Source organism: Hypanus sabinus, chromosome 13 (assembly GCF_030144855.1).
Source record: "Hypanus sabinus isolate sHypSab1 chromosome 13, sHypSab1.hap1, whole genome shotgun sequence".
Classification (NCBI taxonomy): domain Eukaryota; kingdom Metazoa; phylum Chordata; class Chondrichthyes; order Myliobatiformes; family Dasyatidae; genus Hypanus; species Hypanus sabinus.
The window spans coordinates 92,210,733-92,227,861 of NC_082718.1; the positions used below are offsets into that span (position 1 = coordinate 92,210,733).

Here is a 17,129-nt window from a genome sequence, read left to right on the forward strand (position 1 = left end):
TGAATCCCTGACCTTCAACATCCTGGGCTGTGGGGTCACTATTGACAATGACAATAAACCATTCCCAAAAGTGCTACAGCTACAAGACCAGGTCAGAGGCTGGGAATCATGCAGCAATCCCCTTTCACCATCTGCAAGCCACACGTGCCTAAATAAATGTATCTGCAGTAGCATTAAAGCAGCTCAACATTACACAGCACAAAGGAGCCTGCATGATTGTTACTCATCCAGCAACCACAATGTTCATTTTCTTCACCATATGCAAAATGTTAATGACCTGCAGTGCAACAATAATCCCTCAATCTAACACTAAAGACAAGGAATCCAATTATATGATCAACTGCATGTTCCCCTCCAAGTTGTAAACTCTGCTTTCTTGTAAAGTTAACCTATTCCTCATTATCAAAATCCTGGAATCAAACCCCCAAAATCTTTTAAGTACAGTGGGAAGTTGCATTTCAAGCCAGGAGCTCAACATGTTCTCAAGAGTCATGGAGAGAAGTGCAATAAACATTAGCATTAAGATAATACCCATATCCTGAGAAACTGCTTTTTGTTTCGCATTTATTGTCAGAAAGACAAGGAGAATGCTTCCTTTACAATGCTGCTTAACTCATAGATAACTTATTTTTCAGAAAGATTGTTTCACTAAACAAGGTGCAAAGGAGATTTATTGTGAGGACCAGATAACTTCAGGATTGAAGAATTTTCATTTGTAAATGTGAAGAGATATTTACATGAGATGTGCAATTTTGTAAGAGGTCAGCAGATTCTCATGGAAAAGTGTTGAAAATTTGTTTTTCAGCCATTCGTGACGAGTTTGAGTTATTCTTTGAAGGGGTGTTAGTTTTAAAATGCGTGGAGCATTTCCTCCTCTACTTGGGAATGGACTTGAAGGTTGTGGAGCAAGAACAATTAACTAGTCTGCACGTGATGGCTAATAATTTCCTTCCTGTATCTTAAATGTCTATGATACACAATGACGTATTGAAAATCATCAATTTATTGTCTAGAAAGCTTGATAATGAACAATGCACTATAAAGCGCTTTTTAGCACTGGAATAAGTACTTACAAACAAACTAAATCCAAATTTACAACTACACAATCATTTGCATTTCAAAAGATGAAAATAACTGTACAAGTTTTAGTACAAAAGCAATCACATAATACAGCAACATTAAGTATTACAACAAAATATGAATGAGATTAAGCTTTGAATCCAGTTAGCATACATTACTCGAAATACTTAAGAAAAAAAAAGGGTAGAACTTCCCCGTTCTCTGGTTGCAAAACAATGCTTTCAAATGTTTCTTCAATGAAGTCCCAAAGCTTAGGAAGAAAACTATCACAGTATGATTGTTGATACACCCAGTTATCTTTACAACCAAAACCCCCTTTAATAAATTATTTTGCATTGCAACAACCATGCAAGCTAGATTGCTAGCTTTTTCAGTAAACAGGAAAGTGAAAGTCAAGATGAAGCTTTAAATCTCCAACATGGACAAAGACAATATTAAAAAAATCATGTACTTAAGCACAAGTACAATGCTCATTCTTAAATTGTGTCCATTCCTCTCATTGAAGAGGAGAAACCCAGGCCCATGCCTCTCTGCGTGTGAGTTTGTGATCGTGCCATCTCATATTGAGCATCCAAGTTCCTGAATACTTCTTCCTGTTGCTTTAGAGTTTTGAAACTTTCATCAGGATTTGGGACTGGTGTTCCCACCTCTTCCTCGTCCTTCAAAATAAAACGATTACAATACAAAATATTATACTCCAGTCAACACCATTTGATAATCTACTTAAATTCATAGTTTTAGCTGAGCTACTTTCCATCTAGCAAGGCATTTGTTTCACACAGGTTGACAACCATGACATTTATTAGAAAAGAGACAAAACTTTCAAATAGCTTCAGCCTCATCCTCTTATCATTTTATTCCATTGGATTCATATTATTATGTAACTCTTACTATTTCGATTTGGTCTCCCCATGATAAAGGTCTTAAACATTTACGGTAGAAACACTTTCTTGGCTGTTATTACAACTCACCTTGATGCCCATTAACTTCCGGAATTTTACATTTTGGTCTTTGTTACCAAAATTCAGCTTCTCCCATAATTCTGCAGTCTGTGACTTATCCTTGAACAGAGCATAAAAGGCACATGAACACTCATTACATCATACCGACAGAAAATAATAATTTACAAAAACGTTGGATTAGACAGATAATTAACTTTTTATTTCTGCTTGTCAGTAACTTGTGAATGTAGTTCACAAAATTTACTGTGATAGAATTGTAGCTTAACAACAATTTGCTCCAACTAATTTTTCTGAATTAGAACAAGTCATTAGAAATGGCAAATCAAATATGATTGGTTCCCGAAGGATTGTAATGCTACTATCTAACTTTGCTGCAACTTGCTTTGTTCTTTTCATGAAACTTTGTATATTTTGTTTAAACATACTGTATCTTGTTTAATTATCCTAGACACTCCTAGGAGCTTCAATAATCTCATTTTAAAAACAGTGAATAATTTTGGTGTGTTACGAATGTACCACAGCTCTGAGGGGCCGAAGGGTGCGGGGTAGCCCCCCCCCCCCTTTGTAAGAATCGCAAGATCACTATTAAGTCAGTTCAGGAGACCCAGGAAATGAGAGAAAGACATGCAGAATCCACAAAGAGTTGGAATGTGTCCTGGTCTCCAAAAAGGCGGACCCATTGATACCGGCTATTGTCTCTTGGAGATGGACTTGTGTATTGAATCTGGTATGATGCATCAAAGCCCCCAGGCAATGAACCGAGGGGGAGGTTGGTGGAGGGATTGCATCATCCCAACCTGATTGACATCTGAGACCCTGTGAGTCAGGATAAAAGAGGGACTGTGGGAACAGCCCCTCAGACGCACCAGAAGAAACACTAGCGATCTCATAATAGCGAAAGCCGGTGGGAAGGCCACGTGCGTCCGGTTCCATTTGCCCTGGGATCGGTGTGCCTTTACCATGGAAGAACGGTTTTTAGCTAACAACGGGGAAATCAACTCCCAACGACTCTCGAAGGATTGACATCATAGAAGGACTGGGCAAGTTTTAACCCGTCTTTCTCTCAAACCAAAACTCTGCAGCTTGAACGAACTAAAAGTGACTTTTATATTTCCATCGGACAATACATTATGCCCTAGACAATGATAGAGCTATTTCTTATTGATTATTATTACACCCGCGCTTTTAGATTTAGTATTGACGACGTATATTATCTGTATGTTTGCATTGATATTATTTTGTGTATTTTTATCAATAAATACTGTTAAAAATAGTACCATCAGACTTCAAAGGACCTCTCTATCTTTGCTGGTAAGTGTACGTAACAGTAAGTGTACAGGGTACGTAACAAGTGGAGTAAATAAAGTTAGTTTTTTGGTTTGGTAGTCACAGATTTATCCATTTTCTTGGTTTAATTATATTGTAGTGTATAGTCTTGAGGTGAAACTATCTAATCAGCAATATCAGTAACAGCAAAAATCTAAAAGTTAGGAAGGTTATTTTCAATTTGGAACACAAAATATGCATGCCCACTGATGTCAAATATTTGACATCATGAAACAACCTACAACCACGCATGCAATGTTGATCAATAGCACAGGTCCCAAACACTGAAAGAAGTGTTTCATCTTGCTATTATTGTCAGCCCCATCACACAAAAATATTTCATCTGTCGAGTGTTAATGTTCAGCTAACTCCAATCTTGATCCTCCTCCTAAATCTATCTCTCATTTTAAATACTTACTTTCCCTGCCCATTACTTTCAATTATTTTCCATCTCCCAGGTTTTAAACTCTTTACACCACACAAGATTAAAAACAATTTTTAAAAAGTGTATATGTTTGTATGAATGCTTTTTCTACCACAGACAAAGCTATACATATATAAAATACTGATATATTGTACTCAGAACTCACCCCTTCCTTCTTGTTCTGCCAGAGGAGTTTGCGTTTCTTCTCCTGTTCTGCGAATTTCATTGGGTTAACAGCAGTTGGGTTGTAGTAACTAGGTACTGCTATGCCAGTTTCAGCCAGAGCCTTGGCTTGGAGAGCTGCCATCTGTGCAGCCATTGCAATCTGAGGTGTAACTTGAGTACCAGATGCCAGGAGTGCAGCAACATTGAGAACAGATCCACTACTAACTGTTGAAAACATAAGAGACTTAATCACCCACATCTTTTTAAATAAACATTCAACTCTTAATTGCTTAATATCCACGTATGTATTTACTGTGCTCAATTCAAGACGCCTGCATCCAAAGATGAAATAGAACAACTTAATTGTTACTGTTGACAAATCTAGACCTTGCCCTCAGTTTTGAAAGCAGTGAGAATTATCTGCAGAATAGACTGCTATATGCCACAGTATCAACCATGGCACCCTGCAAGCACACCACTTAGAAGGATAAGTGTGGTGAGGCCATGGAACACATCAGGGGTGTCAAGTACAACAACCTGACAGGCATATATTGCTGCTTGTGAATCAGTGTCAAGCTACACCTTTACTGGACGAGTACTATGGATATGAGAAGATAGAGCTGACTTTGCCTGTGACATATAACAATTACAAAAAAATTTCACAATTACAACCTATTCAAGTATCTCATTACATTCACATGCCCACTAGTGTTCAAGAGTTCCAGCACAGCACAGAAAATTAAAACATTCTCTATTTAAAAACAGATTTTATACAATTCCAACATAATAATCCAACAATGTGAACTCTGCTCCCCCCACAAAAATGACTTTTTTTTACCATGCAAACAAAAAGATTAGTATTTTCTTAATAATTGGAATGTCCAAGTAGATTGCAGAAACAAGAGATTTAGATATTGATCTAATAACTAGGCACACAAAGGCTAATGAAGTGGTAGTTTCTAACTAGACAACTGGAATGCAAAACCAAAGAAGCAGCTATACCAAACTGTAGCAAAGAAATCACGGACAGGAAATGATGCAGATACAATGAATACTCAAAAGGATTACACTAAGTAAATAAACTGACAACTGCATTTATACCTTGAGTTAAGAAATTTGAAGGGCAGTCTCTATGTGTTTAAAATGATATAAATATACGCCAATATACAAGCCAGGAGCATTTCTCCCACAAGAGGAGAAACCTGGAATCCATTCCTCAAAATGAGTGTTTTTGAATCAGTTGATGATTAAGATGGAGATCATTAAACAAATAACACTACCAAGGAATGAGATGCCATTGTTGATAAAATAACTGATGAACAGAAATGGAACTCTTGTTCCTTCCAACAAAGCACTCAACTTCCTTCCACTTCAAAATACTGACAGGCTCGCCGTTCATGGTGCAGTTCTTATAAACATACTTGCCTCTAGCCACTGAATAAAATTATTGCTTTGGTCTGGGCATATACTCTGCCAGATGCTGTACTTAGAAATTCATCGACCAGAGACACTGCTAGCACTCACAAAATAGGACTAGTAGGGAGTAGCTGAACAAACGGTTTTATCCAACAGGTTAAAGACTACTTTTAACGGTCTTCTACAGCAGCAAAAACAGAAAGTGCTCTTAATTTTAAGATTTACATTCTATTAAACACTCCATTATGTGAAGACTAGTCACAAAGTGTTGGCATTTGGAGCGATTGAAATGAAATAACAAACGTGACTGTAAAGGAATAGTTTGTTAAAAATAGATATTAAGATTTCCTACCTGTTGGCTGGTTGACATTTCCAAGTGATCCATTAGTTGTATCTGTTGAAAATAAATAGTGCTTACTTTTTAAGCAGTATTTGTCCAGTTATATTTCAAAATCATATTTTAAACACTTTGGCAGTTTCTGTTTTCCATGCACATTACAGTTTCTGACATCTGCATTTATGCAAACTATCAGGGTTCAAATTGGGGTGATGTTCATGAGCTTTTACTGAAGATTCAGTGTTCCAAGAATGTCACTGCCTCAAAATTGATACTACTGTTCTTAATGCTTACATGTTAGAACCTTTGCCACTCCACTTTTAAATCATTTTGGAAAGGAAGGATATGGCAATATACAAGGATGATATATTAATATTTTGATATTGCAAGGATTAATGCTTCCTACTACTACTTGGTTAAAAATATCCAATATAACTACATAGAGTGTCTCGTAACAAGTTTATTATATGCACTTCAGTTTCTTCTAAACTGGGTGACCAAATACCGAATTTATCCAATTTGCAAAATAAGATAAAGATAAATGTTATTATCTACTTTAGATGAAAATCTGAATGAGAAAAACATATCTTTACATTCTGGGGAATTCACTGAAATGATATAATACTTCATCCATGAGCATGTAAAATAGAAACTCCACAATCTCATTAGAAATGAGAATCTTTAAAAGTACTGGACAGATACAGCTCAAAAACCACGTCAACAGATACATCTAGAGTTAATCAGAAAGTGTGTGTGAGAAGAAAACTGAAAAATCAGACATTAAAGTTATGCTTTTTACCTCCTTAATAAATGCCTCAGTTTTAAAATTAAGGATAGGGTTAACATATTTCATAAATTACAGTAAACTACTGCATATGAATTCAGAAAATGTATATAACCAACTAAATCTGACTTAACAAGATTGGGGAAAATCTAGTGAAATATACATTACCACAAAATTACTATTTTTCTATCCAAGTATTATCTTGAAAATGATCAATATTTGCAATTAGCATAAAACATTATTTTAAAAGAAGAATGAATGATAGTAGCTTTACAGGAATAACAGGGTGAGATTTGAATATTTTGGAAAAGTATCTGTCCTTACATTCCATGTTCCCAACTCCAAATCATATAACTTGTGTGTATAATCAAAATACATTAGTTTGCTGGCACAAAAAATCTTGATACATATTTTCTAGGAAATCAAACATACAGCTGAGTTATGTGAAGCCTTAACAATAGAGGATTTAATTCTCAGGTTTCATAGTTTTCTTTGCCATGAAGGCTAACATTCACAAATGACAATGAAAGTAATAATAAAACAACACCAGCATCAATACAGGCATTAAACATGTCAAGGGTGAATTAGGCTAGTCAAGTCAGAAGAGCTCTCATGAGGAACATGACACAGGAAAACCCCCCCAGAAAATATGAAGGTCTGTTTCCAATGCCCTATAAAATGTTTCAATCTCTTGTACATTCTATCACTAGCAAGAAGGCATATTCATCAACATAATTGGTTTAAAGTACATCGCTATCTGACAAGGCAGTTAGCAAGAGACCAGTGTAAGCAGAAAAACTGATCTGACCTCACCAATCTATAGCAGGCATATTAGCCCGTGATAGGACTGCAAGGAATGAATACTTCCAGGAACTTGAAGCTACTCACACCTCAACGACAACTGCAGTGTGTTCTCTCGATTTCAAGATTGTTAAATGTCATTTCCAGTACACAAGGAGAACAAAATAATTGTTACTCCAGATGCAATGCAGCACAAAAAACCCAACTAAGATAAAGTACACAAAAATAATTTTTTAAAAAAACCACAAAACATATAAATACACAAGATAGGTTATGCACCTAGATTGATTGTATGTCCATAAAATGACGCTAGGCACATTAGGTGACTGACACAAAATGATAAAGTAGTGAGCCTGGTGGTCCTGGCTTGGTTGCTCCTTCTTGAGGGGGATGGAACATGAGCAGGGTGGGAAATTTCACTATGTTACTAGCCTTTTCCAGCCCCTTTCTGTATACATGCCTTTGATGGCTGGTAGGCTAGTGCCAGTGATGCACTGGGCAATTTTGCCAGCTCATTTTAGAGCCTTACTCTCCGCTGCAGTGCATTTTCCAATCACGCAGTGATGCAGCTTGATTGCATACTCTCTACTGCGCATCTACAGATTGACGAATTGATGTGCATATATCCAGATCTCTTCAGCCTCCTTTGTGTATAATATGTTCTGAGACCATGACAGCTTGTACAAGATGGGCATTCCCAGGCGTTCGAAACTCCTCTTCCTGAATTCCACAATCAGTTCCTTGATCTTACTGACATTGAATACAAGGTTGCTGTTGAAACACCATTCAACCAGCCAATCTATTGCAGTCCTGTAGGCCTCCTCGTCACTATGAAATTCTGCCAACAATAGTTGTGTCACTGGGGAAGTTATAGGTGGTGTTTGAGCTGTGCAAAGCCTCACAGTCATGACAGTACAGTGTAGAGTTGTGGGCTAAGGGCATATCCTCAAGTGCATATGTTGACTGTCAGTGAAGAGATGTTACTTCCAGTCTGCACTGATCGTGGTCTCCTGATGAAGAAGTGTGAACGGAAACATAGACCAAGGTTTTGAAGCTTGTTAAAGGTGGTGTTGAACCTGAGCTGTAATCAATAAACAGCAGCCTAACTACTATAGGTATTGTTAATGCCAAAGTGGTTCAAAGGCAAGAGGAGGGCCAGTGAAATTGCATTCACTATCACACCCACTGTAGACCTGTTGTTGTAGTAGGCAAATTGCAGCATGTCCAGGTTGTCGCTCACAGAAATTAATTCCAGACCTGACAAATTTTGTAAAACACTTCATCACAGTAGGCGTGAGTGCTTCTGGGTGATTCATTAAGGCAGCTCAGCCTGCTCTTCTTGAGCATTGGTATAATTATTGCCCTTTTGAAGCAGGTGTGAACCTCCACGCAGCAGAGATGTCCTTGATTATTCTAGTGGTTGGTTGGTCCTGATGCCTTGTGAGGGTTCACCTTCTTGAAAGATGATCTGAGACAGATATCACAAAGTTAGCAGATGCTGCAGGAGTTGCAGTTTTATTCTTCCTTTCAAAGCGTTCATAAAAACTGTTCAGCTCATTGGGGAGTGACATGTGACAGTCATTTATAATATTAGGTTTCACCTGGTAGGAAGTTAAGGCCTGCAGACCCTGCCATAGTTTACATCTCCAACTTCACTTGGAATTGCTTTATCATAGCCTTCCATAGGCTGTACCTGGACATGCAGGATTCTGGATCACCACTCTCCAATGCCACAGATCTCGCCCTCAGCTGCAAATCTCCTGGTTCATCCATACCTTTGGTTTGTTTATGTCCAGTATGTTCTTAAAGGCTCACACATGTAGGGGAACCTGCAGGATATAGCATTTCCAAGGATCCGCTGTCCATGTCCTTTTAATGGTTAGTCTGCATTTCAGAAATTCAGATAGCCCAAATGAGTAACTACAAGTTTTCTGGTAGTTGGCACAGACTATTGCCACTGTGCATTACTGGTGGAGGAAATGAATGTTCAGGATGGTGGGCTGGGTGCTAATTAAATGAAGGGTTTTGTCCTGGAAGCTATCAAGAATCTTGAGACTATTAGGCTGCAGTCATCCAAGGAATTGGAGTCATTCAATCACTCTCTGTCTGCTGATCTTCCCAATGGTGGGAAGTGTATATTTAATATTTCAATATTTGAGTAATCTTGTATACATATATTGTTTGATTAAGCATTCTTGTTTTGAAATAATTCATTACAGGTTATATGCATAAATAGGCAAACTGCATATGTCAGTATGCAGTGATATGCGCATGCTTCACTTACAGTAAACTCAAATTTAGACCTGCACTTGGGACTCCCGTGTCTTCCTTTGAATTAGTTTAATGTTCTGAAGTTACAAAACGTAACATCTGTGATGCTGTATTTTTAAAACGAACCCAAGACAGCTATCCACCTATTGAAGCACAGTCGAACCAGAAAAAAATGAAACGAGGAATGGTTGGTATTTTCAAAAAGCAGCCCAACAATTGCAGAAACGGACGAGTTTAAAAAAAACAGTGTAGCACATGTTCTTCAGAAGGAATACATAATCAAGTTTAGAACACGGGTTCATAATGAGTGCTTACCAGGTGATAGAAATCATTAAAAAACAGAAATAGCTGGCTACATTGTAAAAATTTAATGTTTAATTACACAAAGATAACCTGAGTATGTATACCGAGTTAATTCAACAATATTTTGAAGCAAATAAATTAACCTATGAGAAAAGAATACTGATTTTGCTAAGTGCAATGGGTTTAAAGGCATAGCTTGTTTTGAAGTTTGACTGCTCCAACCAAACCAGCAGATATGAGTTTTATTGTTATCGTGAAAGTGATGCAGGTACAGTTAGAACTGAAACTAGTTGATTTCAGAATGCTTTAGATTTCATAAGCGATCCATTTCAGCATACGTGGCTGAATTAACGAAACTGTCTGAGCATTGTCAGTTCAGTAGGCTTAATGATGCACTAAGATTGTCTAGTTTGTGGAATCTAACAAGAGAGCATTCAAAAACAGATCCTAACTGAAGTACAACTTACATTTAAAAGAGCAGTTGAAATTGATGTTTCAACGAAACAGTAGACAGAGGTGCAATCGAGTTGCAGTCATGAATAAAAGAAAGCATGAAAAAAATTGCAACTTCTAAATGGAAACCAGACAGACCAAACAAATTGCATTACTGTTGTGGTAGGGACTCAGATATACCAGACCAATGCAGGTTTAAGGGCAAAACATAGAAGATGGAACCACCAGGACACATACCAAAAGTATGTTGGGCAGAGAAAAATAAATTGACTGCACAGGGAAGAGAAAAATCCAAATTAAACTGCAGTTTCAAAAGGAGCACTAATCTGCATGCTGTTGATGAAAAATCTGATAATGATGAGTGATACAGGACAGTTAGTCTGGAGATTTACAATGTGAAAACTAACAACAGACAAGAAGTATGGCTTACACCAGAAATGAATGGGAAATTAATTAAAATTAAATTGAACACTGGCTTGGCTGTTTTAGTCATTCCGTTGAGTATGAACAGGATTTCAAACTTACTAAACTGAAGCCTCCAGATATCCAACAAAGAAATACTGGAGAAAAGATAACTACTGTGGGAATGATATTTGTAACAATGAAATACAACAACCAACAAGCCACATTTGGTTTGTATGCAGTAAAAACAGGAAGACCAGCATTACGAGGACGTGTGTGACTGAAACTACAACTTGATTGCAATCCATCCACAATTTGCATGCTACATCCCCTGCAATAAAGCCCACTGAAAGCAATTTTAAAAATGTAGTAGACGATGCCACAAATGTCGAATACCATGAATCATAGCCCAACAGCGGACAAACAGGTGTTGGTGCCAACCCCTGTGCCTCTGATTGGAAAGCATACTGGACCAAGAAAGGACCATGCTGCTCAGAGGAATGTAAAATTGACAAAAGCAGTGGTCTGACTACAACAGCTTTTATAGGCAACATACCTTAGAAAGCTTCTGCTATATTAATCAGTTACTGCAAAATATGGCTTAGTTTTAAGCTGGAAGATAGATCAATGAGCTTAAACAAATTTGAAAGCATTTGGCTTTTGTGAGTATAAAGAACCAGAACCTACTCTGTGTGCATTAAGGTTATTGTGTGAACTTCAAGTGGGAGACAAAAGGCTGTTTGTAAAAGTGGGAGTAAGAAAACAGAGGATTCATCAAATAACGTGGATGCTGAAACCAAGAGCAGTGATCAGATTGTAAAGGGAGCAATAGAAGGATTAATAAGAGAATACTCCAGTGAACTAAATGCACCTTCTCAAGATCAAGATACACACGAGAAGCCAAGAAAAGGAGAAGAAAGGTGTCCAGAGCTGTCAGAAACACTTCCTGCTGTCGCAGAGTCAACTCCATGGAGGAGGCCCCAGAACCTGAGGCTGTTTCATAGCCACGAGTCTCACCTGCCAAGTGATCTCCCTTGTCAGGAAAGACATTATCCCACAAGAGTAAGTAATTGTACTATATGGTATGTTGTGTATATAGTTGAGCTGTATTCTCTATTCGCTGGAGTTTAAAGCTAAGCAGGGAGGAGTGTTGTGTATTTAATTATTTCAGTAATATTTGAGTAATCTGTGAGTATATGTTGAATAAGCATTCTAGGTCAGTTAAATAAATCATTATTTGTTATATGTATAAATATATGTGAATTGCATACATAATCACATTACCACATGATATGCACACTCCTCACTTAAACTCAAAGTTAGACCTGCATTTTGGACTCTTGTGTCTACCTTCAAATTAATTTAATGTTTTGAAGTTACAAACCATAACAGAAAGGCTTCAAGCTGCAGGGTCACAGCTTCTAACCTGTGCCAATGGTGAATGTCAGGCTGTTGATGGTAGGTAAAAGGCTACACCAATGCCATTGAATATGAAACTAGATGGCTGCACTTTCTACTTCTGTGCCTTGTAACGTTATCTGGATCATGCAGCAGCAAGAAGAATTTAATACTCTTCAATTATTTATGAACATCTCCATTTCCTACCGTATGGTGAAAATAAGATCATGGTTGAGCCAACTGAAGATGGCTGGCCATAGGGACAACCCCTAACAACTCATGCAGTAATACCGAGGCTGGGACACAAATCACCTCGTTTATTCGAGGTATGACTATTCACAGGAATGGGTTCCCCCCGCCCCAAGCTACCCATTTACTTCAACTTAATCAGTGCTCTACAACTACTGCCTTGATGTCAAAGACAGTCACTTTCATCATAACTCTGGAATCAGCTCTCTGGTCTACATTTGGATCAAGGTAATGTGGATGTTTAAAACCAAGTGCTTAGCACAATTCAAAACTGCCCTTGGTAGGTCCTTCTATCATTTTGCTCATACTTGGTGATATTTACCCAAACTGAATTTGTTCCTTTTTTGTAATCAGGCTATATTCAAGATTTTGACATGAAATTAACTTAATTATTCAGCATTTCTCGGGTGATTTTGCAACTTCAAATGTCACTGATATGTATGCATCTTCTCTGAACGGACTCCAGTAGTTCAATAAGAGCCACTGATTTCCACCTTCTCAAGAATAACTAAGGCAAATACTTGAAAACTTAGGGCAAGCACAAGGTAAATCTTTTCTTGCCAGTGATGTGCATATTCCAGGAGTATTAAAAGTATTTTACACTCATCTTTGGAATAGTTTTGCCAGTTGTATAATACATTTATTACAAAATACCTGTTACATCTGTTTGTTCCACTTTTTGTTTTTCCAGAAGTTCTTTTTCTTTTTGTTCCTGAAGCTTCTTTGCTCTTTCAAGCCTGTGTTGTAAACAATGGAAACCATTAGATATTTTATCATAATTTTGACTACTAATATCTTAGGACTTACACAATTATTTACTTGAATTATTGTGTGAATTATAATTTTGGTTAAATATCTGTAAGTCTTGAAGGAACAGTTGAAGATTGGGGATGTTCTCTGAAACCTGTTACAATTTAATCAACATGCTTTTGTTAAACATTTCAGTTAGGGAAGGTTTCATGGTTGCTGGGATTATTAATTAATCTGTGATTTTTAAATTACCATTCAACATTCTTGGAAAGGGGAACAGCATTTTCTGCCATCTAATCTCATAATTCCACTTGTGTTAAGTGAGGATTTAAAAATCTGGCAGTCTATTTCCTTGACCTGGGAAAAGACTGGTCCTGGGAATCCTAAAAATTATCTTATACCGAGTTGCCTGTGCTGTCCGTTCTTCAGCCACTTCTCAGTTTTGGCAACTATATTGCAGGCTAAAGTGTTAATAAAAGCATTGCATTGATCAACTTAACTGGTTAACAGGATACAATAGATGCAATTTAGCTTTGAATTCCCCTGATGATCAGATGCTGCACCACTCCAGGTGAGCCTTAACTACTTGTATGATGCTCTTCCTTGGTGTTTGGGTATACAGTGGATTCCAGTCAATTGGGCCATCAGGGCAGCCCTTTATTTGGGACTCTATACTGCTTAACTGGGACAGGAGACTATTGACAATTTCTAACTAGTCAGTCACGTGCGCTTGTGTGGCCATTAAGTACTACACTGCGCTTAGAACAATCGTTTTAAGTAGTGTCAGTTGTTTGTGTTTATGTTCAAAAAGCAGTATTTTTTGTCATTGATAGTTGACAAGAAATAAGCAGTAAGACAATTTGGAACTGTTTTGCATTCAGGCCAAAATTGGCTGGAAATGAAAATGAAATGATTTCACTACTTTGAGAAGTTAGGAACTACAAAAAATCTCAAACAATCATCTTGAATGTTACAATGAAAATGAAGACATGGAGAATACAATCATCTAAAGCATTGTCTAAAGGCAGTCCATTACCTGCACTAGATGTCCAGGTTGCTTTTGTTAGTTTACAGTCAGTCAAACTAAAGAACACGGCAGATAAATTCCTCCATCGATAATTATTAGGAACTAATACAATTTATAGTACTGTAGAATTATTGGCAGTGTTCTAATTTGTTCTGCATTTAATTTAAATACACAAATTGTTAATCAGTAAATGGTTGTCTGTTTTATGTACATCTTTTAATGATTTCCATGAAATTTCAGCTAATGGGGGCAGCCACTTTATTGGGTCAAAATGTACTGGTCCCGATGTATCGCAAGTAACTGGAATCCTCTGCATTTGTTCCCCCCCCCCACCCCCCATATAATCCAGAATGATGTATATAGAATCATTCCCAAATTCAGAAGAACCTTGAGCTTGCCCAGGGCGATTGATCTGAAAACCTCACAATGCCTCAAGCAATGGCTCACAAGTACAACTACAGTATTCTTTGGAAAAAATGTCCATAATTCATAATCAATCTACTTTTCCCTTGGACATTTGAGAACAGAATTTTTTTAAGTCAAAGATACCTACTATTAATTGAGGGGTTCATGGACCCAAGTTTGGGACCCCTGGTTTAGGAAATGCTAAAATATACATTTCTTAAATTTTTGAATTAAAGAAAAACATATTTTTCTGGGATGGCAGTTATTCTTTTGGTCAGTTGCCTACAGGACTTGATATGCACATTTTGTGGAAAACAAGAGACCACCTCTACTCAATATTATCAGTTTACAGAAAAACACATTGAAGACAGAAGGATCTAGATCAATCAGTAAGTGTTAATGTCTGGGACCAAAACCAAAAATATAAATTCAAAACACAAAATCTAAACGTTAATTATTGTTCAGGTGTGTGATTGTAATTCAGATGATTGGCTACTTACCCCTCCTCTGGCCAAAAGGTAACCAAGAACAGATATTTGGAACATTAGTGCTACTCTGTTATGAGCTGATGGAAAGCTAAAGGAAGTGGAAAGGAGATGGGAGGTTGGTGGAAAGATGATTTGCCCCATTATAAAAAGCTTGAGTATGTACATCAAGTGGTAGAACTATTGTTTAGCAGCTATTGAAAAACAAACCAAATCCTCAGGGTCTGAGTGAGGGAAGTAACACTGCATAGCACGCTTCCAAATAACCGAGTTCCAAGTTGAAAAAGGTACATTCAATTCTTTATTATGAAACCAGCAAAAACAAAACTATCAAAAATAGCATTTATGAAATAAATGATATTAACAAAGTTTGGAATTAGTAATACACATGTAATAAGCAAAGTTTGCACTCAAAATAAATATTACTTCAACCACACCCACGTCCATGTGACAAATTACCATACCATAAAATAAAATGTGCAACGCAAAATACAATACAGACAGAAAACAGATACATGGCTCCTATTGATTTAAAGCAAGCAACCTATATATGACAAGAAGTTGCATCAAATCAAACAAAACTGAATACTAACAGAAACTATTAAAAATTACCTGCGAGCCAACGCTTCTTGAGCATCCATGGCAGCATTGCGGCCCCTGAATGCTGGCGGAGTCCGGCTGCGGCTTCTGCTTCTGCTAAATTTGCGTTTTCTTTTTTCTCTGCAACACATATTTCAATGATTCAAGAAAATAATAGTGAAAATTCATTTACTAATTTCTTCATCTGCCACAAAAAATTAAAAGATTCGGAATGAATAAATTTAACAGGCACTTTTAAAACTATACCAACAAATAGAATTATTCTTATATACAGTGGCCACTTTATTAGGTTCCTCCAGTACCTAATAAACAGGTCACTGAGAGTATGTTCGCAGTCTGCTACTGTTGTTACCCATCCACTTCAAGATTTGAAGTGTTGTGTATTCAGAGATGCTCTTTCACACACCACTGCTGTAATGCGTGGTTATTTGAGTTACTGTCACCTTCCTGCCAGTTCTGAACAAGGGATTTTTGTCCAAAGAACTGCCGCTCACTGGATGTCTTTTGATTTTCATACCATTCTCTGTAACCTCTAGAACTCAGGAATTCCCAATCTGGAGACGACAGACCCCTCAGTTAATGGTAGGAGTCCATGGCATAAAAAGGTTGGGAACCTCTGCTCTGGAGACTTGTGTGTGAAAATCCCAGAAGATCAGCAGATTCTGAGATACTCAAATCACCCTATTCGACACCAACAACCATTCCAAGGTCAAGTCACTAATATCACATTTCATTCCCCAGTTTTATGACTGGCCTGAAGTGAACCTCTTGACCATGCCTGCATGCTTTTATGCATTGAGTTGCTGCCATATGATTGGCTGAGTAGATACAGTGGATTCCAGTTAATTGAGACACATCTTGGACCAGTACATTTAGCCCAATTTGCTTAAGTTCCATAGAAACAGTAAAACAAAAGGCATATATAAATATAGGCAACCATTTAACTGAGTAACAAATTATACATTTAAATGAAATGCAGAACAAAGTAGAACACTACAAAAATGTATATTACTTCCTAATAGTTATTGACGGATCCAGAGTAAGCTGCCATATTCTTTTGACTAACTATATAGTTCGTGTGCGTCAGCACAGACACCTAGTGTAGATAATGGACTACCTCTATATAAAGTTTTGGTGATCACATTCTCTAAAGTTTCACTTGCATCATAACATTCAAGACGATTGTCGATACCTTCAAATTCTTCATTGTTCCTACTTTGTTGAAATAGTGAAATAGTTTATTTTCACTCCTGCCCGTTTCTGGCATCTCCAAGCCTGAATACTCAAAACCTTTGTGAGCAACAGTTCTAAATTGTCTTGCTGCTCATTTCTAACCAACTATCTGTGAAAAATGAACATGTGCAACAGGCACTTATTAAAAACTTCTAAGTACCCTGTAGTATCAAACAGCCACACAAGTGCCCAGGTTTGACACTAGAAACTTTTCAACTGATCCCTGCCCCAATTAAGTAGCATAAACAGGGAAATCCA

The 17,129-nt window shown here is 37.3% G+C and overlaps 1 protein-coding gene across 4 annotated transcripts in view; it reads right to left on the reverse strand.

Annotated features, from left to right (window-relative positions):
• Window positions 1-985: 985 nt before the first annotated feature.
• rsrc2 (arginine/serine-rich coiled-coil 2) overlaps window positions 986-17,129 on the reverse strand; it is a 28,459-nt gene continuing 12,315 nt past the window's right edge. For 3 of the 4 annotated variants that reach the window (XM_059988218.1, XM_059988220.1, XM_059988221.1), the window contains exons 6-11: window positions 15,651-15,758; window positions 13,026-13,108; window positions 5,726-5,767; window positions 3,959-4,182; window positions 2,052-2,141; window positions 986-1,739 (exon numbers count right to left, since the gene is read on the reverse strand). In XM_059988218.1, coding sequence (XP_059844201.1) covers window positions 1,557-1,739; window positions 2,052-2,141; window positions 3,959-4,182; window positions 5,726-5,767; window positions 13,026-13,108; window positions 15,651-15,758 — 730 coding nt within the window. In that variant the 3' untranslated portion in view covers window positions 986-1,556. The remainder of the gene's footprint in view (window positions 1,740-2,051; window positions 2,142-3,958; window positions 4,183-5,725; window positions 5,768-13,025; window positions 13,109-15,650; window positions 15,759-17,129) is intronic. The other variant, XM_059988219.1, reaches the window with a different exon arrangement.